At 47.9% G+C, this 26,573-nt stretch overlaps 1 protein-coding gene across 1 annotated transcript in view; it reads left to right on the top strand.

Moving 5' to 3' along the window:
• Positions 1-26,573, top strand: part of MALRD1 (MAM and LDL receptor class A domain containing 1) — a 746,310-nt gene that overhangs the window by 368,087 nt on the left and 351,650 nt on the right. The window contains exons 19-21 of the mRNA XM_075315583.1: positions 9,256-9,343; positions 14,429-14,605; positions 15,939-16,098. Of these exons, the coding sequence (XP_075171698.1) occupies positions 9,256-9,343; positions 14,429-14,605; positions 15,939-16,098 (425 nt within the window). The remainder of the gene's footprint in view (positions 1-9,255; positions 9,344-14,428; positions 14,606-15,938; positions 16,099-26,573) is intronic.

Raw genomic sequence — 26,573 nt, 5'->3', positions numbered from 1 at the left:
AAATTATCGTCACGGTGGCTGCGCTCCCCGGAGGAGGCTTTACATTGACATGCAAGTTTTCTTGGAAATGGCATTTCATTGAATGGTGGTCAACACATTTTTACCTTTTGAAATCCAATTACAAAGATTTACTGAGAGGGTAAAAAAAAGTAGATGGGAAATTGACCCGGCTGCTAAATTCCCCGACAGATTCAGTGTTGCAGAACTGCAGAGATCAGCTCGGCGACTCTTCCTTATGTACGTTTCTTTCCTATATTAAGGCAGAGTAAATTTTGGCTTGTGTCCTCGAAGTGCTATCGTGAGCGCTGCAGGCAATTGTCTGCCAGAAAAAGATAAAAAAGAATATTATTTATTTAACTAGCCGGATCACTGAGTATTTCTGTTTGCATTATTTACAATGTAGTCATATTTTTTTTTTTTCAATAGTACAATGAATTGATAATAAAATATTGAAATGTAGGATATAAAATGATTAAGTGAAAGCAGCTGCAGGCCTGGCACATATTACATTATTGGTGCCATCTCTGTGTGTTTGTATAGGCGTAAATAATAAATAATAAGACTGAATTTAAAAAAAAAAATATCTATATATTATGCATTTCAACATGTTTTCTTTTAAGTTTAAAGAGAATTCCAAACTGTCATCATTCTTGTGCCGATTATATTTTTGACTGATGATTAAACTGATTGGAGATTTGCTTTTCTGATACTAGTTTCCAAATCCCTTGGAAAGATATACCGTATTTTTCACTTTATAAGACGCACTGGATTATAAGACGCACCCCAAATTTAGAGTTAAAAGAGGTAAAGAAAAAAAAAGGCGTCCATCTTATACTCCGGTGGTGTCTTACCGGAGGGGGGAGCAGCAGCGGTGATGGAGTGGGGTCACAGGAGGCAGGGGCGATGCTGGAGTAGGGCTATGCTGCAAGCGCTGCGGTGAGGGATGTGCTGGCTGCAGGCACCGTGCCGGCTGTGTGGTGCAGTGTGGTGCGGCATGTGTCCCAGATGCTCTGTCGACGGTGCGGGCTTCAAAGAAATGGCGCCTGGCGTCAACGTGTGCACAGATTGAAATCTCGGCTCAATAACAAGCCGAGATCTCATCTGCACACACGCCACCTCCGGGTGCGATTTTCCATAATTCCACTGCGGTGAGATCAGTGGGTTGGAGGCGGCAAGTGCGCAGAAGAGATCTTGAACCAAGAGCTCCTTCTGCTCACGTGCCGAATCCGGGTGGCATTATTTCAAGTCCACACCACTGACAGAGCATATGGGACACCCGCTGCACCGCCCTGCTCCACACAGCCAGCACAGCCCCCACCACAGCCAGCACAGCACCCAATCCCGACCTCCTGGTAAGCTACATTCTGGTAAGATGCATCCCTCATTTTCCTCCCAAATTTTTGGGAGGAAAAGTGTGGCTTATAATCAAAAAAATACAGTAGATATAAAGGATAACATGCTGGTTACTGGTAGCCACCACTAGCGGTAATGCTGCACATTGTGTTACTATTGTAGGACCTGTCACTTTCTAAAAAACAATTCAAAATCCCTGTACTCCTCTGATTTTGCATTTTTTTGCTTTTGGAGCACAGTATGTGAAATCAATGCTTTGTAGTCCAACTCTGGGGGTATTGTGCTTTCAACCCTCCTCACAACTTAGCAGGTGATATATTAGTCTCAGATGCTGCTAAGTTGTGATTAGCAGCATCCGGGAGACAGGAATGAATTTGTCCACCCACTTAAAAGACACTAAAGAAACGCTCAGTTGAACTGCAGGCAGAAGTTTCACATAATGCGCTCCATAAGCAACAACTATGGATATCTCTGCAACTAAGGGACAGAGTACAAAAAAAAGCATCAAAATCAGGGGAGCGTGTAGATTTTTCAAATATATTTGTTTTGGCTCACATGGTGAGATGGATGCTCCAAGACCAATGTCCAGGTGGACACAGCGGCCACGAGGGTTGGTGCAGCAGGAAGGTGAGACACGCAGGAAGCAGGTAGTGGAGGCACTAGAGGGCGCAGGCAGGCGAAAGAGGAGCACTGGAGACCTCAGACAGCCAGGACACAGGAAAATAAAATATCTTAACACCAAGACACAGGTGTGTGTCTTGGTGAGCCTTATATAGGTCTAAGTGGACAATTACATGAGAGCATGCTGAGCCACCTGGAAAGTCTGGCATGGAGCACATCACATCAAAGCCCAGATCCGAGACAAGGGTATAACATTATTTAACTAAATTCTTTTGAACAAGTGACAGGTCTGATTGAAAGGGAACCTGCCATGTGAAAAAAAGATTTTAACCTGCAGATATGGGGGTACTCTGTAGGTTAATAGCGTTTTGAACCTGCCCAGTGCCCACACTGAGAGCCCCACTGCCGGGAGAACATTTACTTTATTCCTCCTGGCAGCATTCAGGTTTTCAGAGGTGGCGCCGGAGCAGGTTCAGTCAAAGCTCTATGACAGACTAAGCCGACCATCAGTCAGTGCCGGTGTGGCGCCCTGGACAAGCCAGGATGTCACAGGTACTACAACAACACACCCCACACCCCGGCTAGGCACACCGAAGTCAAACACAAATCCTTGTTGCCTCCCTCCAGGGGCTGATGTCCACACCAGGGGGTAGGCCAGGCGGTTGGCCCCGCCCACCGAGGAGTTCACAGTCCTGGAGGCGGGAAGAGGAAGTCAGATTAGTTTTGAGAGGAGTTGAAGTGAGGAGTGAAGTGGTAGGAGAGGAGACTGAAGGCGTCCGGGTGTGTGGCCCGGACGGAACAGCAAGGTTGGCAGACGGTGGTGACCGTCTGCAGGAGAGGCTGATTGGAGTGAACCGTAAGGACCGGGGACAGGCGGTGGCCCGACGGTACCGGATCGGGGGAGCAAAGAGAAGCCAGCACCATTCGGCAGGGCTTACGGACCCCGACCAGGCTAGGAGTCGCCGTAAAACTTGTCAAATCCGTTAGCGAAGGGAACCTCCGGGGTTTCCCAGCAGTCAAGACCCGATTGAAGGCAACAGCTCAAACCGTACAGGGAAACACAGTCACCGCCAAGGCTACAGTTCCCAGGGCCAGAGCCTGCGGGCAAAAGGGGCTCCTTCAGCATCCATCCAAGCTGGGGAGCGGGTTACCGGTGGGAAGCCATTGGAACTGTAAACACAACACAGGAGCAGGGAAAGGCAGTCACCACCAACCTACCGGGAGAGCTACCGCAGCCGTCTGTGGGACCCGTCCATCCAGCCGTTTGTTTACCGGAGACTTTGCATTCATCATTGGCTGAGTGAGTACCACCGTGCCATGCGGCACAGCGCTGCCCCCACGACCCTGCACCTCACCAGGCCCCGTAACCCGACTGCCATCCCTACCCCTCACCGGGCCCCGGGACAACCAACCCCCCTACCCACGGAGGGGAGAAAACAACATCCAAGCTGCTCCCTGACACCGCTCCCGGGATCCCCGTCCAGAGCAGCGGTGGTGTCACAACCTCACCACAACCGTGGGTGGCGTCACGGACAATATCCCTAAACCAAACCACCCCCTTTCACTCACGGGCGAGGAGCGCCGCTCGAGTCCCCGGTATTCGACCAACCGCTCGAGCCACCGACCGAGCAGCAGCAGCAGCCGGACCCGAGCAGTGGGTGAGCGCAGCGTCCCCTCCCCGCCCGCGACACCGGGACTATACACTGTGGTGACTGAATATCTAAAAAGAGGAGAATAACCCTGTAAATCTAAAAAAAAGGTTTAAAAATGGGCATTCTCATTTAGAAAGTTATTTCTGTTTAGTGGGGCTGAGGTGTAAATGTGGCGCCCTGAACTAGCCAGGTAGCCACAGACAAAACACACACGCACCCCCACCCCCCAGACAGTTACATTAGTCAGACAAAAACCCTTGTTGCCTCCCTCCAGTGTCTGATGTCCACACCAGGTGGGGCGGAGCCAGGCGCTTGGCCCCACCCACCGAGGAGTTCACAGGCCTGGAGGCGGGAAAGGCAGTAGATTCGTTCAGGAGGTGAAAGTGAGAGGTCACAAACTGCGAGTGTCTGGGTCGGAGCCCAGGCACTGACAGCAAGGTTGGCAGACGGTGGTGGCCGTCTGCAGGAGTTGGTGGAACTCCGCAGAGCCGTAAGGACCGGGGCTGGGCGGTGGCCCACCAGTACCGGACCGGGGAACGGAGTGAAGCTAAGCACACAGGCAGGGCCATCGGACCCCGACAAGGCTTGGAGCCGCCGTCAATAGTCAAATCCGAATATGACAGGAACCTCCGGGGTTCCCTAACAACCAAGTCTCGATTGAAGGCAACCACTCACACCGTGAGGATATACAGCCACCGCCACAGGCTAGGGATCCAAGGGCCAGCGTCTGCGGGCAAAACGGGCTCCTCCGGTAACTATACACCGGGGAGCGGGCTACCGTTGGGAAGCCTTCGGAGTCAACACAGTACACAAAGGTGCAGGGAAAGACAGCCACCATCACCTGTCCGGGGAGAGACACTGCAGTCGGCTGCGGGACCTGTCCATCCAGCCGTTTGGTTTACCGGAGACATTGTGCATCTATTGCTGAGTGAGTACACCAGTGCCATCCGGCACTGCGCCGCACTGTCCCTGCAACCCTGCACCCCACCAACCCTGCCTCCCCGTCACACCACCGGGCCCCGGGACAACCAACCCCTACCCACAGAGGGGGAAAACAACATCCCAGCTGCTCCCTACCATCGCTCCCGGGATCCCTGTCACCAGCAGCGGTGGTGCCCATCTTCACCACAACCCGTGGGTGGCGTCACGGACTAAATCCCCAAATAAACCACCCCCTTTTCACTCACGGGCGAGGAGTGCCGCTCGAGTCCCTGGATCCGGCCCACCCCTTGAGCCACCGAGCAGCAGCAGCAGCGCCGGACCCGAGCGTTAGCGAGCGCAGCGCACCGCCGCCCGCGACATAAATAATAGAGTAATTTCAGTGAGCCGGCACTCCTCAGTACCTCGCTCTGTGCCTGTCCTGCCGCTGCCTCCGCTGCTGTCCTCAGATCTGTCCAGTCAAAGAGAAGGTGGCGACCTAGATGACACACTATTATGGGGGTCAGGACTCAGGAGTCTGATGGTGAGGATTCTGTCATGAGGTCTGTAATTTGTAGGTGGTCGTCTGATCTTGAGTAGGGGCGGACTAATCATTGGTGCAACCTGTGTGTCCCCAGATTGGCCCCAAGAAGTAAGTGGACCACCCAGCTAAAAAGTAAGTGGAATTGTGCATTTGTGCCACCCTGGTGCAGACCGGGGTGCTTGGATCCGGTGTGTTCGTTGCTCGAGGGGTCGAGACCCGGGCTCGGCACTCACTCTGATCCTTGGAAGGGGATATTTACAGGGGAGACGTTGGTGACGGCACCTGCGGGTTGCGATAATGGGAGTACCGCTGCTGCTGGAAGGATTACCGGGGCAGATGGTGTGGAGGAGCAAGGTGTCCCTCCGCAGGTAGGGAAGGCCCCGGCCTCTGGAGTTTTTGGTGAGATGTTTAGGAGTACAGGGTGCAGGGGAACCAGGGTACTCACTGTGGGTAGTCGTGGTGCAGGATGAGGATTATAAAGCAGACACACTGAAGATAAACCAAAGTCTCTGTGCATCACAGTCACTACAGGGGAGCCCATCCAGGTGTCACTTGATAGTCCGGACCCTGCCTCCGTGCATAATTTTAGTTGTTTGCTGTGGCCCCTTGGCATGAAGCTGTTGGGGCCCCGCTACCTATGTGTAGGGCAGCTGTGCTCTTGATAGCTGGCACTTGGGTTTTCAGTTGGGCTGCTTTTTATGGAGAACCCTTTCCCAAGCATTGTGTTATGCCTTCAATCTCTGAGCTCTTAGGGAAGTTCATGAAGACACTCTCCCTCCCAGGTTAATTATCAGAACGGAAAAACCTGCTCCTGACCTAGAGTCCTGTACCCCGTTGTGCTCGATACCGGTAAGTTCTTTTGGGGTTCTAATATCGACAGTCCTCCTAGACTATGTCCGTCGCTCCCTTTCCAATGTCACTGACACTGGTCCCCGACTCCTGTGGTCCCGGACCACCGTCTGCGACCCAACCTTGGTCTCGCTCCCTGGGAGCTACTACTCCCAGCTCCTCACTCTTTGAGGGCTACCCTAAAACTCCCCCTTCCTCCCTCCCACCAGTCTGCCTGACCCCTAGGTGGGTGGCCCTACTCCAGCTTGACCATCCCACTGGTGTGTCTGACAGGTTTGATGTGAGGTGTGGTTTGGATGTGCTGATGGAGTGACACCGGTTATTGGGAACTAGGAGCCATGGGGGTTGGGTCCTGCACCCTGGGGGACATGATGCAGTTCCCTGTAGCACCCTGATATAGTCAGGGGCGCTACACATTTAATGAGTTTTTGGGCTGCATAAAGGCGCATATTTTGTTATTGTACAGCTCTTTTCTGTTTGTGTCATTCAGTGTCTTGGGGTCTGTATCTATGGGGCTGTTTGTATATACAAACTGGTCTGCTCTATTGAATATATAAAATTCTTTCTGTATACAAGGAGATTGTGGCACGGGGGTCTGTATGAATAAATACATGTCTAGACTGAGATATTCCCATTTTTAAAACAGCATCCACAATGCCTGGCCAGATCTATTATCCAACAGGCACCATTGACCTCTAGAATGATAATGGGGCTTGTTGGGGTTTGTCATGGCACATGTTGTTGGCTGGAAAGAATAGCGCTAGACGCTTCTCTGTTCTTCCCTTCGTATTTGTCAAAATCTGCAATGGATACTCCCAACTGAATGTATAATGGTAGCGTGAAGAGAGGCTTTTAGATGAAAATACATTTTATTTGAGGGTTCATGTCTTGAAAAGATTGAGAAACATTAATTTAGATAATGTACAGTATATACCAGACAATTGCAAAGGACAATAATTTACTACAATACTGATATTAATACATTGCTCCTGTTGGACACTGGGGGATGGTATAATAAATGACAGAAGAAGCAGCCTTGAAGTCTTCTTACACCAGCCAATAGACTTTCGGTCATATCCTGAAGAAGTGAGGCTCACTTCAAAATGCGTCAGCCGCCGTTACACGTCCCATGGTGGTTCCTTTCACACGTCCGTTTAATATACAATTTAGCAGCTGTCCGTACTACAGGCACTTGGGTTCTGTCTGACACCTCTAGGCCTCTCATTCCTCCACTCAACTTCACACTGGCACCAACCAGTTCATTAAGTCTCTTGGGCCACGTCACCTCAGCAACGGGGGACACTGATGCACACGAAGGGCCGCAACCGACATTGCTCTCCCATTCGTCCCCAGCCAGGATACAACCATACCCTACTCCTTGAGGGCGCACCGACCTTCAGTTAGGTGAGGAAATCTTTGGGTTTTCCGAGCCAGTCAATACGGAGGCCAGATCCCCTACCATCAGACTGTACCCCTCTTCCTGGAGGACGTAGTTAGACAATTCTAGGTGGATCCTACGTGTTACGGCCGCAGGGGTGACCCTTAGGGTCAGAATCTTCAAAAGGGGATTATTGTATCTACTTCTCCACAGGGACCCTCCTTCTTCCTACTCTGTCTCTTCATTTTATACCCCCTACTCTCCTCCTCCTGCTACTCTCTCCTTGCACACCCAGCGCAGCCATACTACACCACTGCCACCTGGTGGCAGTTTTACACAATACATTTACATTTTATACTTTATACCCAACTCATCAGTATGCCGGCTAGTTATGCAGGGGGTGAGCTTAACCCCCTACACTTACAAAGTTTACAACAGCGGTGGTCGCTCTCCTGGACAATGAACTGTGAACAAAAGAAAAGTGTTAATGACTCGCCCACCCCAGGGCTATGGGACACCCGGTGTCGGGCCGGACTAGTCCGGGGGACGTCAGTGGTGGCTGGGCCCGACCCCATACCCTGGTGGGGTCAATTAATATGGCTGGTGACTTGGGGGTGATTAAAGTTTGTATTTGTGACGCCACCTGTGGTTTGCGGCTATTAAGCCGCCGCTGCTGTATGGGGCCTCCGGGGTGATGGAACGGCAGCAATGGTGGTACTGCTCCCCACAGGTGGAGCTGGACCTCGGGGCAACAGTTGGTGCTTGTGAGTGTCTATGCAGTGATGGAATAACAGAGGCAACGCCAGAGGGTGCAATTTCAAGATGTTTACTCACAGTTCCTGGTAAGTGCACACTGGTGCCTCTGGACTGCTGAGACCCACTGTCAGGGACCTCCGCCGATCCTGGGTAGATCTGGGGGTAAAAGCCGGTGCACCCCTCTATGTGTTCCTTTCTTCAGCTGTCTCCTTAAGCCTTGCCCTTGTTGGCTGAACCTGGCTCGGCCTCCACTACAGCCTCCGGGCCAGGGGCTTGCCTGTCGATAATTTACCCCCTTTCTAGAGGTCCTGCTGTGGGCTGTGCTCGGGGAGCTTTCCCTGGACCTCAGTTTTTACTTTTGGAGATGACTTTTCCTTCTCCAGTTTCTAGGGACCGTCCCCTGTGTGCAGCTTGATCCCTCCACCGATGTTTCTGTGGAACAGGCCACAAGCCTGAAAGCTATCTGTGGCCCTGGAATCCGTTCTTTTCTCTACTTGGTGTCACCTGGACCCTCTGAGTCCCAGGGTCTTCACCAGGAAGCGTCACTTTCTTCTCTGTAGCTCCTGACTGACTAGAGCTTTCTTACTGTCTCTCCTTCTCCTCTGCCTCCCGCAGACCTCCTCTCACTTCTCCCCTCTTTCTCCGACTTCAACTGACTAAACTTGACCTTCCTTCCTCTGTCTGCTCTCGGGTGGCTCCTCCCACCTCCCCAGTTGCTAAGCTACCACCCTATGGGAGAAGGGATGGGACTTACGGCCCCTCCCAGCATGCAGCATGGGAGGGTAGCTGCCACTATCCCCGGTACCTGTGTGTGCCTAGCAATGGGTGTAGTGCAGGTTTACCTGTGAACTGGCATGTACCCCTTTCCTTACCCAGGATGGGACATCACACCTCTGGCTGGGGTGCAATGTCTCTGTGGCGACAGAAGCCTCAGGGGCGCCACATTAACATCTCAAGAACGGATGCAAAATTTAATAAGCAGTAAATAGCAAAAATGTTTGTTTTTATAAGCACTATCTGACAACATCCATCTATAAAGATGAGACTAGCATTCTGGAAATCACATACATACATATTACGTACCACTGTTTGGATATATGTGATTTTTATGATATATGTATAGATTTAATTGGTTTTAGACATCATCATACAACTTTAGTAATGCGTTTATTTCTACATTTCAGCTGTTGGTCACCGGCATGGTTGGCGATGGATTTACCGGCGACATTGCTATCGATGACATTTCCTTCTTCAACTGTAATTTACATCAAGGTAAGATTACATTATCACACCAATATAATATCATAAATTATTTAAAGGACCTGATTATATTTTTACATTTTTTCCCATTAGTAGATATTTCCTTTTTTATTAGAAGTCTGTTATCAAGGCAGGGAACGAGTCTGATGAAGAATCCATGATAAGAATGTGTGTCACTGTTATAGCAGCTACCTTCAGCCACCACTAGGGGGAGCTCCTTGTGGACAGAGTTAGACTTAAAGTGGTTTTCCTTCTAACAGTAAATTTGAATCAATAGATCTTGGAATAATAACGATTTTCACAATTGGACGTGTTTAAAAAAATGTTCCTGTGCTGAGATGATCTCAAATAATTATTTCTTTGAGGTAAAACATGTTTTAAAAAGAGGCAGGGAAATATTTTACCACACAAAAAGAATCAGCTGTGATCCCATGCTGTCCATACTGTATACTGTTCTGCGTCCTTCCAGGCCCAGTAAATGTGATATGATCAGAACGTGGGGATTTCTGCACTTGACGCTTGTACTCCATACTGAATAAATCAAGACTTTATGAAAATATTGTTTCCATTTTTTCATTGTTTGCATATAATTAACATATCCATCCACTCTGAGAGTTCTATAATTCCATGACTTTTCCTTCTTAGTATTGTAGTTTCAAAGTTGAAGAGTGTACAATCATGTGCAGTTGAAAGGTTTCCTTTTTGAAGCTAGGACCTTCGGCATTTTCCATGTGTAGCCATTGTTGGTGATGTAATGCCATGGCGACTCTAGACTCTTCACATTGCAGAGTCTGGTAGGCACCCTGATGCTTCTTAGTTGCTCATCCAGAGTCGAGCGTTAACTGTTTTGTGCTCTCTGGTCTTCTATTTAGCAGTTTAGAGTTAATTCATGATGGCTCGTAAATTGCTGCTGGGGTCACAGGTTGGTGATGTCCTATCACAGCCACCACCACAATTTAAAATATGGTGGAACTTAGGGGGGCTTTACACGTTGCGACATCGCTTCCGAAATATCGTCGGGGTCACGTCGTTAATGACGCACATCCGGCGCCGGTAACGACATCGCAACGTATAAATCCTAGATGCGCCGATAAACGATCGCAAAAGCGTCGAAAATCGGTGATCTGTGTAGCGTCGTTCATTTTCATAATGTCGGGTCGACCGCAGGTACGATGTTGTTTGTCGCTGCTGCGGCAGCACACATCTCTGTGTGTAAACCCACAGGAGCGACAAACATCTCCTTATCTGCGTCCCGACAGCAATGCGGAAGGGAGAAGGTGGGCGGGATGTTATGTCCCGCTCATCTCCGCCCCTCCGCTTCTATTGGCCGGCCGATAAGTGATGTCGCAGTGACGTCGCTGTGACACCAAACGCACCTCCCCCTTGAAGGAGGGATAATTCGGCAGTCACAGCAACGTCGCCGAGCAGGTATGTGCGTGTGAAGCTGCCGTAGCGATAATGTTCGCTACGGCAGCAATCACCACATATCGCATGTGCGACGGGGGCGGGTACTATTGCGCTCGGCATCGCTAGCCGATGGTAGCGATGTCGCAACGTGTAAAGTATCCCTTAGCTTCACATACTGAAGATAGCTCTAGCTTTGCTCCAGCGATACCAGTTATATGGTGGTGACCCAGTTGTTGGTGAACTGTTGTATGTTATTTGGAGTGCTGCTGAAATATCATTGTTGTTTTTTTATTTCCTCCCTGTACTTTATTTCTCCCTGAGCACGTATTGTATCTTCCCCTCTGTGTGCTTGCGTAGAGTTTGAGCTTTGGTTTTCCCCTGTCTGTCGGTATGTGTGGGAATCATTACCCATGTCCCAGCTCTCCACGTGAGTGTTAGACCAGGGCTGGTCTGGAGTCAGGGCCATGCCGCGGTCCAGACCTGGCTACCATCAAGCCTATTTCTGGAATAAGGGACAGCTTAGGGCCCCTAGTCTGAGGGCCAGTTTAGGTGCCCTTACTCCTCATTACCGTGTCATACCCATGATATCATAGAATCATAGAATGGTAGAGTTGGAAGAGACCTCAAGGGACATCAGGTTCAACCCCCTGCGAGTGAAGGCTTTCCTAAATCATAACAGCTATATGTTTATCCAATTTCCGCTTGAAAATTTCCATTGATGGAGAGCTCTCCACCTCCCGTGGTAGCCTGACAGCCCTCACTGTCAGAACGTTTTTCCTAATGTCTAATCTGAATCTCCTTCCTTTAAGTTCCATCCCATTGCTTCTTGCACTTCCTTGTGCTAATGAGAATAGGATGGTTCCCTCTGCACTGTGACTTCCTTTCAGATATTTGTAGACCGCTATTAAGTCTCCTCTCAGCCTTCTCTTTTTCAAACTAAACGTCCCTAGTTCTATTAGCCGTTCTTCATATGACATGGTTTGCAGACCTTCTACCATCTTGGTTGCTCTTCTCTGGACTTGCTCCAATATATCGATGTCTTTCTTGAATTGGGGCGCCCAGAGCTGTACACAATGTTCCAGGTGGGGTCTAACCAGGGCAGAGTATAGGGGAATAATGCCCTCTCTTGATCTAGATTCAATGCTTGTCTTGATACATCCCAGAGTTTTGTTGGTCTTTTTAGCTGCAGCTCCGCATTGTTGGCTCATGTTGAATCTAATATGTAACTGTGGTTATTGCTACATCCCGTATATGACAGATTGGAAATGCATTCTCCGTATATTTAGCACACAAGATACTTAGAGACTTAGTGCAAGAATTTCCTCTCATATTGTATCTTTTGGTCATAACTCACAATCTGATGTACTAGAACATATTTTTCCAATTCCTATGAAATTGAACTTAAAAGAATTTATTTGCCACAGACGGCAATTACAGACTTTTGTCAAGAAATCTATTACATCCAGCTTTCCTTTTACTGTGCATCCGACTGTCTCATGTAACAAATAAAACCCTGTCCCGGAAATCAATTTATTTCTGTTCATCATACAGGTAAATCTATCATAAGTTAAACTTTCCCATGAAGTTAAAGTCTCCAGAATATAAAGTCTAAAAAATGTGAGCAGGAACGGACACACCGGGGACAGGCGCAGAAATCATGGTGCCCTAGAGCAAAACTCAGAGTGATCCCCGCTCTGCACAGAGTGTTCATCAATCTGATGAAGTTACTATTCTCCATAGTGTGCCAATATATCTGTATAGAGATTGGGTACATTGCCTATCCAGAAGAGCGGTGTGGTCCCTGCCCCCTTCACACTGCCATCACGATTACTCCCCGTGGAGTATTTTGAATGACTGCATTTGTTTTTTCTTTTTCGCATAACTTTTTTCTAAGAGCCACAACTTTTTAGAGCCATGCTAAGTTCGTAGATGCAGCACCGTAATTTTATGTTGTGTTTCCGAGATTTTAAAGGGGATGTCCATAACTTGATAACCCCTTATTAGTGGCCTGTAGGCTGGAGCATAAATAATAAAAAAATCTAGACTTATCTTTAGGACCAGCGTCCTTCCTCCAATCTGAGTCATCCATTGTCTTCCTCAGAGGTAAAAAAGAAAAAAATTAAGGTGTTAGGTGTGCTGCTGATCAAACAGATGGGCATAGTTAAAAAGTTAACAGTTGATGGACACTACGCGTTACAGGGGTGAACCGTCCCCTTCACCCTTCATCAAATAGAAAAAATAGAATCCAGGGGACCATAGGCAGAACTTCTTTATTTCCCAAAGTTTAAAATCTTCGTGGTACAGGCTCGCACAAAGAACAAGACAAGATCTCCATTCATCGGCACTTTACCTTTATCTTCCTGATTGCCCTGGTTCGGAAACAATCAGGGTAATAAGGGGTTATTGGTAGCCCCCAGCTGCCACTAAGCCCTGAATTACTGATAAGATGGGTTTATGAAACCCCCCACCACTAATCCTGTAAGTAAAAATAACTAAATATAAACACACAGTAAAATCTTTTATTTTAAAAAATATAAAAAACGCCCTCCCCCAAAACACCCAGGTCCGACATAATTCACACTACGAGGTCCCATGACGCTTCTGCTACATCTGAATTCACAGCGAGTGCCATAGAGTATCACTGCCCACTGTAATCTTCAGGCAGAGACTGAGCCGTGCGATCAGCGTGACATCACTCAGGTTATTTGTGGTCACAGCTGGAGTTTCCCACAGCCCTCCACCTGTGACCGCAGGTAACCTGACTTCAAGTGACCTCAATGAACTCTCACTGATTACACAGATCTGCATCTCCTGGCAGAAAACTGCATTTTTTTTTGCCAAGAGATGTAAATTTGGTGCTACAATTGTTACACCATATTACTGCACCTTACACATTCCTTACACCTCCTGGCAAAAAAGAATCATCACTACCACATGCGGTATGATGCGGTAGTGATGCAATTTTTTTTTCCCAAAGGTGTAGATTGGGTGCATGATCAGACCATGTCCCTGTACGGTCAGACACGGCCATTACACAGTACACAGCAGGGGCACATATATAAGATTATCTCAGTACAGGAACATTACTTTTTTAATACATCTTATTGTATAAATTATTATTATTCCAAGATCTATTGATTAAAATGAACTATGTTCATGGGAAACCCCCTTTCTTTTCTCCATCTTCTCCATTGTCTGTGTCAGCGTAAAATCGGTTTGCACTTGGGTGTCATCCAAGTGCAGTCCAATGTTTTGCAAGCACTCATAGGATGTATCATCCGATATATGCTGCTACTCACATAATGCAGCAATTTTTTATCATGCCAAATCGGCATCAGGATAAAGCATTGGTTGGAACTGCTCCATAGCATAACATTGGGCCTTGTTTTATGCTCATATGTGTGCGTCCTTACTGTGAGGCAGGTGGCTAATGCAAGAATCCTGCCCCACTGCTCTGTCTACAAAAGGAGATGATGAATCCTAGTCCTGCAGCTATGCTCTTGCCTGTTAGCCTCTGTTAGCTGTAAATGGAAAGTATCAGGAGGAAATAAACATTTTTATGGCTTTTTACAAAAAAGTCCTACAAGTCCTGTGTACAAGTCGTTTTATTTTCCAATTCATTGCTAAGTTTAGTATTATGTTATAAGTGGTCGCATAAACCAACAAGACTACAAATGTATCTGTCTTTAGGTATTTTGCCAACCTGGTCACCAATTCCATTGGAAACGACTACTAAGACAACCCTTCCTGTCCACAACTGCTCGCTGGATGAACATGTCTGCAGGTCAACAGGGCATTGTATACCAATCACAAAGCTGTGTGATTTCAGAGAAGACTGCGTTGATGGCTCTGATGAAGACAACTGTGGTAAGTCATAATACCAATGATAGCCTTTATGGTAATTTCGTTGACAATCAGTGGAGTAGAAACCACATGTTTCGCACATCTGTTTCATTCATGACAGATCTCTGAAGATCTCCATTTTTGGGGTCACAGAATTCCACTCTTAGAATCGCTGATAGTCTGATTAGCAAGTTATCCCCTACCATATGTGATTTTGTGGAAACTTCTTACAGCTCCTGCACAATCACTTATACAGCAGTGTAGGTTTCACACTTTCGAGAGTGGTGAACACATTCTGACCAAAAGGAGTGCCACGTACAACAGCACAAACAAGGGGGGGTTACACCGGGGGCACAATAACAATGGTAGGCCCTGGCGCTAGTGGGAGGGTAGATGGTTACGTCCTATCCTCACCTGTAGCTGTCCCTACTCTCCTAGCCTGTCCCTATACAGTCTCCACAACTATCGCTGAGCAGCACCCTGAGACCCCGGGAAGACCTTATTGATGCCCTGACTAGTGAGAGACAGGTGAAGTACACTAGACCCTCCGCTGCACTAATAAAACAAAAGGGTAGGAGAGACAAACGGGAAAAACTGCAACACAAAAGGATAAAGGTCTTCTTGCAATGCTCAACACAGCTCCTTTCAGCAAGGGGGCAAGTATACAAATGAGTTTGTATCTTCAGCAAGGATTGCTGGGTAACACCTCTATTTAAACCTGAAGGGTGTGACTATAAAGCTACTGCAGCTGAATCACTTAGCTAGGGACTGCAGGAAACACTGCTAACAGCAAAACTGACATTAACTGTTTAGGTTCTAAAGGAAATGAAACCACATTTAAATGTGGATAGGCAGATGGAGATGAGAGGCTCCAGTCCGAAAGCTGTCACTAGTCTCTAAAAACAGGTAGACGACCGTGATAGTAGGGGGTTCAATAGAAATTTTATGGGTATGTTCACCATTGTGCGTGTACTAAAGAGGGAACTGAGTGCAGTGGTTTTAGTGTTCAGTGAAGGAAGGGTTCATTACCCTGACCCTCAGTAGGGTATATAAGGGGTATCAACACATTAGAAAAGTTCTAAAGGTTTAGCTACAATTTAGTACCTAGCAATAAAATCCAAATCAGACTTTAACCGATTAGGAGAGCCAACTATTTAGTATTTAATGTGAAAGGGAAGTTACAGGATATTGAATGTTGTTGTCCCGTCCCTTCTTTTCTTCATTCTGTACCCCTTTATAATGATTACCAGAAAATCAATAAAAACTGGTTTAAAAAAAAATCCAAATCATATATAATTGTTGCCTGCACTGTTAGCATGACACCAAAACATTAACTGGTAAACTCATAAACTCTCAGTTTCAGAATACTGTAACTTCGAAAACGGGACTTTATGTAAGTGGTTCCAGCCTAGGACAACTTATTTTCGTCGGGACACTGACTTTCAGTGGAGTGTGGGTCAAGGAATCACCATTCATCCAGGAGAAGAAAGTCACAGGCCCCTCGAGGACCATACCACGTAAGTAATTGCAGTAAAATTGGGGATTTTTATATACGTTCATATACCTTTTATAATATTTTTTCCTTTTTTTGTTTAATTAGAACTTACAAAAAAACAAAATAGTGCAGTGCATCTACGGCACTATGCCCTTATCAGATAAAAAAATAATTGTCGTTTCAGAAAACCTTTGGCACATAGAAATTGTTATGCTTGGTGGCGAGCACTGTATTAGTGGGTAGACTGGACCAAAGGTACCTTCACTTGCCTGGGGGAGAGAACTGGACCGGCCGCCTAGTCTTCTCTAATGCCACCAGAGGTGGCAGCAAGAACACGTGCGAACACGTGCGGGTAAGCAGCTGGCAGAGGGCAGCCCCTGAGGATCTGCGGTACCTCGGCAGCTGGCGCCACAGACACAGTACAGTCTCTAGTGGTAGCAACAGCAGCAGCAGGCACAGTAGTGGATCTGTCCAGAATCGATGGATGGATTCAGCAGCAGCGAGGGGCAGCTTGTATCGTAGTAGACAGCCGGCAAAAGTGTTCGTGCAGCAGCAGCAGATAAGGAGTGCACTGAAACAGAGGTACAAATCAGCAGCATTAGAAAGTAGCACAATATCAGCAGCAGTAGCACTGAGAACAAGCAATGTAACTAACTTATTGCCCAGGCACCTCCTTTAAGGGGATGGTGCCTTAAGTAACTGCAATCTGTCAGCTGACCTGAGAGGCACTTCCGGGTCAGGGTACACTGGCCCTTTAAGAAAAGGGGTGTGGCCGCTCGCACTCTTCGGTCAGAACTAGGAAACCTGTGAGATGTGAGGCTCTGGGAGACAGAAGCATGAACAGGGGATGGGATAGCCACAGCAGGGTGGCCGGGCAGGTGAGAGAACCAATGTCCCCGCCGGGGGACAGGGGCAGGACAATGTGGGGACGCTGGTATGGGAATTACAGAAATGCTGAATCACCCAGTGATTGCTAAAATTAAGGACTGGAAGTTCTCAGCTGAGGACTGTCTTCCACCGTGGTTGTAGACCAACTACATACTCTTTTTGTTGAGCCCCTCTTCATTGTTTCTGCTGCTTTGTTTTAGCACATAGATCACCACTGATCAAACTTTCTGATATGACTTTATGACAGTTACAAATAACCTTTTTATCAAAACTAGTAGTAATACCCTTGTAACGTGAATGTTTTTGTAAATGAAATTATGCTTTTACAAATAAATTAAAACCTAAAATATCCTCAAGTAAAAATCCTACATCTATTTGTACCCGGTTTGTGTTTACCTAGAAACAACATTAACAAATGGGAAAATTATTACAGGTAATTGTATTTTAAGTTACCATTTGACTTTAGGTTGTTTAGTGAATCATTTGCAATTTCTGTTTTATTGCTTTTTTGCCTTGCAGCCAGGGAGATGGAAATAGCTGTTTACCTTACTGTCTCTGATATCGGTGCGAGCATTCCTTTCATTTGCAGTTCTTGGCTGCACAAGGGAATATGCAAATAAAATACTGATGTAGGCAGATTGTATCAATCTAATTTATAATCTGTGGCTTTAACACAATTGCTTTCTCGAACTAGGAGGCAATTACTAAAAGTAGCAATAACCGCTTGGCCAGCAGAATAATAGATAGGGAGGAAATGGTAATAAAACTTTACAAAACTTCCAGCCACCATTTACTGGAATTAAGTATTACATTTTAAAAAAGAATTAATAGAAAATTGGTACAACTGAAAGCATATATGGATACGGAACATACGTAACAATATACCGTATTTTCTAGACTACAGGACCCACAATTTAGCAAGAAGTGTTCAGGAAGACCCAATAGAACCAAAGTTTCCTGATCCTATCATTTACTCCTGAGAACAGGGGTGCACTACATTTTTTATCATACTGAACCAATCCCAAGGGCTATTTTTTTTTTTAAAGAGTACTTACATGAATACATCACCAGAAACACCATCAGTACATCAATACATTAGCAGCACCACCATCAGTATATAAATGTATCACCAGAACCACCATCAGTACATTAATACATCAGCAGTATCACCATCAGTATATAAATTTATCACCAGAACCACCATCAGTACATGACTACATCACCAGAATTACCTCCAGTACAGGAATACATCACCATAACAACCATCAGTACATGAATGCATCACCAGTACCACCATCAGTATATAAATTTATCACCAGAACCAATATTAATACATGACTACTTCACCAGAATTACCAACAGTACATGAATACATCACCAAAACCACCATTAGTACATGAATACATCACCAGTACCACCATCAGTATATAAATTTATCATCAGAACCAACATTACTACATGACTACTTCACCAGAACCCCCATTAGTACATGAATACATCACCAGAAACAACCATCAGTACATAAATACATCACCAGAAATCCGTTTTGAGTGTTTGAGGAGGATTTAGAAAGTTTCTGCTCCAGAAAATCAGCATGGACACATGCTAACCTACACTTAGGGGTACTTTGCACACTACGACATCGCAGGTGCGATGTCGGTGGGGTCATGTCGAAAGTGACGCACTTCCTGCGTCGCTCTCGACATTGTAGTGTGTAAATCCTAGATGATACGATTAACGAGCGCAAAAGCGTCGTAATCGTATCATCGGTGTAGCGTCGGCAAATTCCATAATTACGCTGACGCGACGGTCCGATGTTGTTCCTCGCTCCAGCGGCAGCACACATCGCTGTGTGTGAAGTCGCAGGAGCGAGGAACATCTCCTACCTGCGTCACCGCGGCTCTCGACGGCTATGCGGAAGGAAGGAGGTGGGCGGGATGTTTACATCCCGCTCATCTCCGCCCCTCCGCTCCTATTGGCCACCTGCCGGGTGACGTCGGAGTGACGCCGCACGACCCGCCCCCTTAATAAGGAGACGGTTCGCCGGCCAGAGCGACGTCACACGGCAGGTGAGTGTATGTGAAGCAGCCGTAGTGATAATATTCGCTACGGCAGCTATCACAATGATATCGCAGCTGCGACGGGGGCGGGGAATATCGCGCTCAGCATCGCAGCATCGGCTTGCGATGTCGTAGTGTGCAAAGTACCCCTTAGTTTTTGGTGCAGACAATGAGCAAAAGCTCAACACATGGGTCAGACAGGCAGGTTCCTGGCGGCTTCTTCCTGTCTGCTCACCTTGAATGATTAGTCTTTGCTTGCATGCGGGTTTATGAAGACACTTGTGAGTAATCAGTTAAGGAAAAAGAGGGTGGCTTTTAAATGATCTTTTTCCGCATTGTTTTAGAATCCAGCGTGCGCAAAAAACATAAACCAGAGTTTTTGAAGCAGTCATTGAGGACAATTTTGGAGAGAATCTACTCCTAAAAAAAAACCCCTCAGAAAGTGATATATGAAGCATTTAGCTATGCTCACACCGACTTTTTTAACTGTGAGACTGTGACCGGGGTTATCTATGACGGCCGATATGTATCGCCCCGGTTGTGCTCACTCCATGATAGAAAGTAACTCCACTCAGGGGTTAATGCTGTTTCCCTACAAGCTGAAAGAAGGGTTAAAAGGAAACAGGAACAAGGGCGGGGGTGCCGAGTGTGAGGGAGTGAACACAACTCCCTGACTTCTCTGCCGGAGAGGCACATGTGTACTGTTGTGGACTTTTGTTTGGATATTAAACCTTGTGCTGTGACCCTTGGTGCCTGGATCCCATGTCTTCTGCTGCGCAGCCGACCACGCTACCTCACATATGGTGGAGAATCGGCGGGCATGCCAGCCCGGTGAGGTGTAGCTTCCATTTCTGGTGACCCGGTAGCACATGTCCTGGATTCAAGCGGCTATACTACAGCCCAAACCCGGCGACACCATGGAGGAAATACTAAAGCAGCAGCAACAGATCAATGCACACCTGCTCCGGTCGTTGGATCATCAGCAGCAATCTTTGAAATTGCAGGAACAAAGGCACCAAGAACAGATGGTTCTACTGGCCAAGTCGATCCGTGCCGGACCGGCAGCAACAACCCCGGGACCGGGTGACGACGGCAGCGTCCGGAAAGCGGTGAGACAAGCATTGCAAAAGATGACCCCGGGGGATGATGTGGAAGCGTTCCTGGCGGTGTTTGAGCGGGTGGCCGAGCGGGAAAAGCTGCCGACCCCCCAGTGGGCTGAGGTATTGTCGCCCTATCTGACGGGGGAGCCCCAAAAAGCGTACCTGGACCTCTGTACCGAGGACGCCATAGAATATGCGACTTTGAAAGCTCGGTTGGGGGTGAATACCTATGTACGGGCTCAGCGGGTAAATCAGTGGTTCTATGAGGAAGCCAAACCCGTACGCTCCCAGGCCTATGACTTGTTGCATCTCGTAAAAAAGTGGTTGCAGCCTGACACTCTGAGCCCGGCGCAAATGGTGGAAAGGGTAGTAGTTGATCGTTTTGTGCGCACTTTACCCGTCACCATTCAACGGTGGGTAGGACAGGGCGACCCGAGTACCCTGGACCAATTAGTGTCCCTGGTAGAGCGGCATGTGGCTACGCAGGACTTGATACGGGACACTGAGACTTTGCGTACCGCCCGTCGGTCCGGCCCCTCCAAGCCTAGGGCCAAGGACCCACCGCCGACACCGGTGCAGGAGTCCGCTACCGTCCCGTCTGAGGCCGCACCCGCCGTCCCTGAGGTCCGGAAGGTTTTGTACCCCAAACGACAACTCGTCAAGGGGGTTTCCTTCCCTATTAGATGTAGGCGGTGCCAGCGGGTGGGACATATGGAAGCCCAGTGTCCACTCACCACGGAGCCCATGGATTGTGGGGTTACACGGCGGGGTTCAATGTATGCTCAGGTGGTGTGTACCGCTGACCTGGTCTCCCCAGAGACTGAGCCCCACTTGTGCCAAATACAGGTGAATGGATGTCCGGTTACAGGCTTGTTGGATTCCGGAAGTTTAGTGACCCTTGTGCGATCAACCCCAAGGGCTAAAGTAAAGGCCACAGGACGTACCGTGGGGGTGGTTTGCATACATGGGGACCGCCGAGACTATCCTACGGGGATTGTCACCATCACAGCACCTTGCGGTCAGGTGCAACATGAGGTGGGACTTATTAACACTCTTCCCTATGACGTGATCCTAGGAAGGGATCTACCCTATTTTTGGACTTTATGGAAGGGACCTCCTAAGTTCCCTCAGATATTGGTCAGTCCGGTACCTGAGCCCTACAATCCTGAATCCGGGATGCCTGCCGTAGGGGTTCCCATGATAGGGACAGAATGTGAACCCGATAGGTCGCCCCTAGAGGTATTGGCAGGAGAGGCTGAGACGGTCGAGCCCATCCCGGAGTTGGAGGCGTCCCCGGATACGTTTGGGACAGCCCAACTCCAGGACCCTACATTAATACATGCCCGGAGTCGGGTGACAGTGGTTGACGGGGTGGCACAGCTGCCCGGTGCCCAGGTAAGGTACCCCCATTTCGCTCTTAAGCAGGATTTACTCTACTGGGTAGATGAAATACGGGGCGTGGGGGTAGAGCAGTTGGTGGTGCCCCAGCCGTATCGCCAGCGGGTCCTCGACTTGGCTCATAAACACCTGATGAGTGGCCACCAAGGGGTCAAGAAAACGCAGGAGCGAATATTGCAAAGGTTCTATTGGCCCGGCGTCTTTGGGGAGGTAAAACGGTTCTGCGAAACCTGCCCGGAGTGTCAGCTTACCGCACCCCTGACCCACTTTCGCAGTCCGTTGGTACCGTTACCCATTATAGAAGTCCCTTTTGAACGGATAGGGATGGATCTGGTGGGGCCCCTCGTAAAGTCTGCTCAAGGGCACCAACACATCCTAGTGATTGTTGACTATGCCACCCGGTATCCAGAGGCGATACCTCTCAGACATACTGCGGCGAAGCTTATAGCTCGGGAGTTGTTTGCTGTGTTCTGCCGGGTGGGGTTGCCCAAGGAGATCCTTACGGATCAGGGGACCCCATTCATGTCTAAAGTGACCAAAGAGCTATGCCGGCTACTCCAGATCAAGCAGTTGCGTACGTCTGTGTATCATCCTCAGACGGATGGGTTAGTAGAACGATTCAATAAAACCCTGAAAACCATGCTCAAAAGGGTGATCTCCAAAGACGGGAAAGACTGGGATATGATGCTTCCCTATTTGATGTTTGCCATACGAGAGGTGCCACAGGCATCCACGGGATTTTCGCCTTTTGAGTTGTTATACGGGCGACATCCCCGGGGATTGTTGGACCTGGCAAAGGAAACATGGGAGCAAGAGCCCACCCCCCATAAAAGTGTGATTGAACACATTTTAGGAATGCAGAACCGCATAAGCGCGGTCATGCCAATTGTGAAGGAGCATTTACAGGAGGCTCAGGCCGCGCAAAGCGGCCGCTACAATAGACAAGCCACCGTGCGGACCTTTAAACCCGGGGATCGGGTGTTGGTTTTAATCCCCACGGCGGAGAGTAAATTCCTGGCTCAGTGGCAAGGCCCCTACGAGATAAAGGAAAGAGTCGGGGTGGTCAACTATAAGGTATTGCAGCCCGGTAGGCGGAAACCTGAACAAATATACCATGTCAACCTATTAAAACCTTGGCAGGAACGGGAAAGCCTGATGGTTGTTTTTTCCCCATCTCCCTCCTCTTCGGGTCGTTCACATCCGGCTCCAGCGACCTCCGGAGAGGACGAACCGGAAGTAAGGATTGGAGAAGCCCTCACCAAGACACAGAGGCGAGAGGCCAGACGGCTGGTTCAGCAGAACCCCGATGTTTTCTCCGAGCTGCCTGGTAGGACCAGTCTGATACGACATGATATTGTCACCGAGCCCCACCTGAAGGTACGCCTGAAGTCATACCGCGTGCCGGAGGCTCAAAGACAAGCTATATTAGAGGAAGTGAAGACAATGCTACGCCTGGGGGTCATCGAAAAATCCCGGAGTGAATGGGCTAGTCCCATTGTACTAATACCAAAACCCGATGGCTCCTTAAGGTTCTGCAATGACTTTAGGAGATTGAACGAAATATCCAAGTTCGATCTCTACCCCATGCCCCGGGTGGATGAGCTGATTGATAGTCTGGGACAGGCGCGATATTTCACCACGCTCGACCTGACCAAGGGGTACTGGCAGGTGCCACTGACGGAGTCCGCCAAGGAGAAAACCGCTTTTGTTACGCCGGAGGGTCTCTTCCACTATGTTGTCTTGCCTTTTGGGTTACATGGCGCTCCGGCCACGTTCCAGAGGTTGATGGATTTGGTGCTGGAACCCCACCAGGCGTATGCATCAGCGTACCTTGATGACATCATTATTTACAGCTCCGAGTGGCAGACCCACTTGGAACAGGTACAAGCGGTGGTGGACGCGCTTTGAACAGCCGGATTGACAGCTAATCCCAAGAAATGTGCGTTGGGACTCACGGAAGCCCGCTACTTGGGCTACGTGATAGGCCAAGGAGTGATTAAGCCCCAAATTAACAAGGTTGAGGCGATCCAGAAGTGGCCTAGACCCCTGACCACGAAGCAGGTTAGGGCCTTCCTGGGTATCGTGGGGTACTACAGGAGGTTTGTAAAAGATTTTGCGGGACTATCAGCCCCCTTGACGGACCTTCTCAAAGGCAAGAAGAACGTCATGGTGCGATGGACTCCGCAGGCCGAGGACTCCTTCCGGGCCCTGAAGGGGGTTCTGTGCGGACAGCCCGTTCTTGTCAACCCTGATTTCCGGAAGGAGTTCATAGTACAGACTGACGCCTCGGAGGTCGGCCTGGGGGCAGTGCTGTCTCAGGTGGTTCAGGGGGAGGAACACCCCGTCACCTTCTTAAGCAGGAAGCTCACCCCTCCCGAGCGGAATTACAGCGTAGTGGAAAAGGAGTGCCTGGCGATCAAGTGGGCCTTGGAGTCCCTACGCTATTACCTGCTGGGACGGCAGTTTCGCTTGGTGACTGATCACTCTCCGCTGGTCTGGATGAGGTCCGCCAAGGAACGGAATGCCCGGGTTACCCGGTGGTTCCTTTCTCTGCAGAACTTCCGGTTTACGGTTGAACACCGGGCCGGTAGGTTGCAGGGCAACGCCGATGCCTTGTCCCGCGGCCCGTGTTTTATGGCAGGAGTTCAACCCCGCACGCTTGAACTGAGGGGGGGGGGTATGTGAGACTGTGACCGAGGTTATCTATGACGGCCGGTATGTATCGCCCCGGTTGTGCTCACTCCATGATAGAAAGTAACTTCACTCAGGGGTTAATGCTGTTTCCCTACAAGCTGAAAGAAGGGTTAAAAGGAAACAGGAACAAGGGCGGGGGTGCCGAGTGTGAGGGAGTGAACACAACTCCCTGAGTTCTCTGCCGGAGAGGCACATGTGTACTGTTGTGGACTTTTGTTTGGATATTAAACCGTGTGCTGTGACCCTTGGTGCCTGGATCCCGTGTCTTCTGCTGCGCAGCCGACCACGCTACCTCACAAACAAAAAAATTTCAAGTGGAAAATCTCAAAAATTACACTTTGCTATCCATATGATGCGTTTTCTGAGTTTTGTTTTCGTCAAGAAAAGAAGAATTACTCATGGGGTAAAAAGTGCTCATCACTTTGGGTTTGTGTACACAGCATTTTTTCAAGCATATTCCACCTGGAACTCACCTCAAAAAACACTCAATTTTTTTTAAAAAACAATGAACCTATACACATCAAAATAAAAAAGACTTGTGCATGTGTTCTGTCTTTTGTAACTTTTTATAGCCGCTTTGCCTTTTAAAAATACCTTGAAGCGATAATATATATATATGTATGTGTGTGTGTATATATATATATATATAAATATATATATATATATATATATATATATATAGCAATAAAATTTAACTAGTCCATTCTTCAGGCAACTTTTGTTTTGAAGCCGCCACGATTTTATATAAAATAATAGAAAAAAATACGCTGGCGACAAATCTGCTGCAAGAATAACAAAGGTGTAGAACTGCTCGGACTCGCAAAAATTCGGGACCGGCGGATCACTGCTTATTTAAAAAAAAAAAAAAAACAATCCGCTCTGGAATCCGTGCCCATATAAGTCAATGGGGACCAGAATCCGGAAATTAAAAATGTTGGTGGAAGGGATAAGGGGGTAGGAGCGCGCACGATATACTTACTGAGGCTGTCTCATGGTGTAGACCTTATAAATAATTGTGAATAACTCTAATGGTAAACAGACACAGACTATGATTTTAGTACAGATTCCATAATCTTTATGCCATCCGTTTTATCCTGTGCTTTTCCTTATGTATTCATGTTGTAGTGAGCTCAGTAATTAATCGCTGCAGTCAGTAAAGTGTCAGAGCCGTAGATCACTCGAAGTAATTTACTTTCATTAACTTAATGAGTAATGAACATCCAGTATTTTGGGGTAATCTGCCATGTGCTTCGATGTTGACACTTCTTTAATTAATTCAGCCAATAAGGAGGAGACTGCCAATACAAAACATGGCACCATTAATTTACAGTATCACCCACAATGAAAACACAACAGTGGATCAATGTCATTGTGTAGGCCTCAGTGACTTCTTACTAGCGGCAGAAACGTGCCTCATGTCCCCGGCAGTAACCACAGATAACAATTATCAGACTTGTTTATTGATGACTACAAAAAGTAGTTATTACTATCCATATCTGTCAGTGCAGAGCCTAAGGACTGGAGAAATTGAGACATTTTAAGGGAAGACTAACTACTTCGGCCCCTACATCATAAATTATGCCAACATTGTATTTCGGGTCTCTACACTTAGAGGCCTAATACATAGAGCAGAGTGGATCCAAACTAGTTCGGTGTTGATACCAAATACAGACTTTGGAAAAAAATTAGTGTTCAAGTTCAGAGTTCGGGTGCTTAACGTATGCTGACCACTGGAGTGAGCATAGCTGTGTTCAGGTATGCTCGATGCTCGGCCCAGTGCGAGCCGCTTGCAGTGTTTGAATGGCTTGCACTGGAGGTAATGACAGCGTGATCGGATATAGTCTGTACAAACATTAAAAACCACCCTCCCACCCCTGGAACTGGGCTGAGATGAACTTTCCAATCAGTGACTTCCAATGAGGTTCGGGTCAAGTTCTGATCCAGAACAGAACTTTATCTTTAATCTATATGACCCCACAGAACCCGAACTTCCACACGTCTGCTCATCTCTAGTCATACACAATAGCTAGCTATAAACCAATTGATGGTTCAGCTGATCATTTGGCCAACAGCTATCTTGCCTAAAATTTGTCTTACATATGAGTACTCATTCGGTCAAGTGCTCTATAAGAGCCGCTAACATATTTTTTGGACAACCTCCACTTTAAAAAGACTGCCAGGCCTGACATAATTAGTAGCCACAGCAACCCGACGTAGCCGGGAAAGCAGCATTGCTGCACAGGAGGAGGTGCCATTATTATAAACGACACATGGTACTGTAGACAGGAGCTCCATTACAGTTCCTACATTGAGGTTGAATCTCTTGAAGTTATCCTTTCGCTTTCCTTTCCTTCTGG

Source organism: Anomaloglossus baeobatrachus, chromosome 6 (genome assembly GCF_048569485.1).
Source record: "Anomaloglossus baeobatrachus isolate aAnoBae1 chromosome 6, aAnoBae1.hap1, whole genome shotgun sequence".
Taxonomy (NCBI): Eukaryota; Metazoa; Chordata; class Amphibia; order Anura; family Aromobatidae; genus Anomaloglossus; species Anomaloglossus baeobatrachus.
The sequence above is the reverse complement of the archived record's forward strand: the minus strand, read 5'-3'. Positions and strand labels throughout refer to the sequence as shown.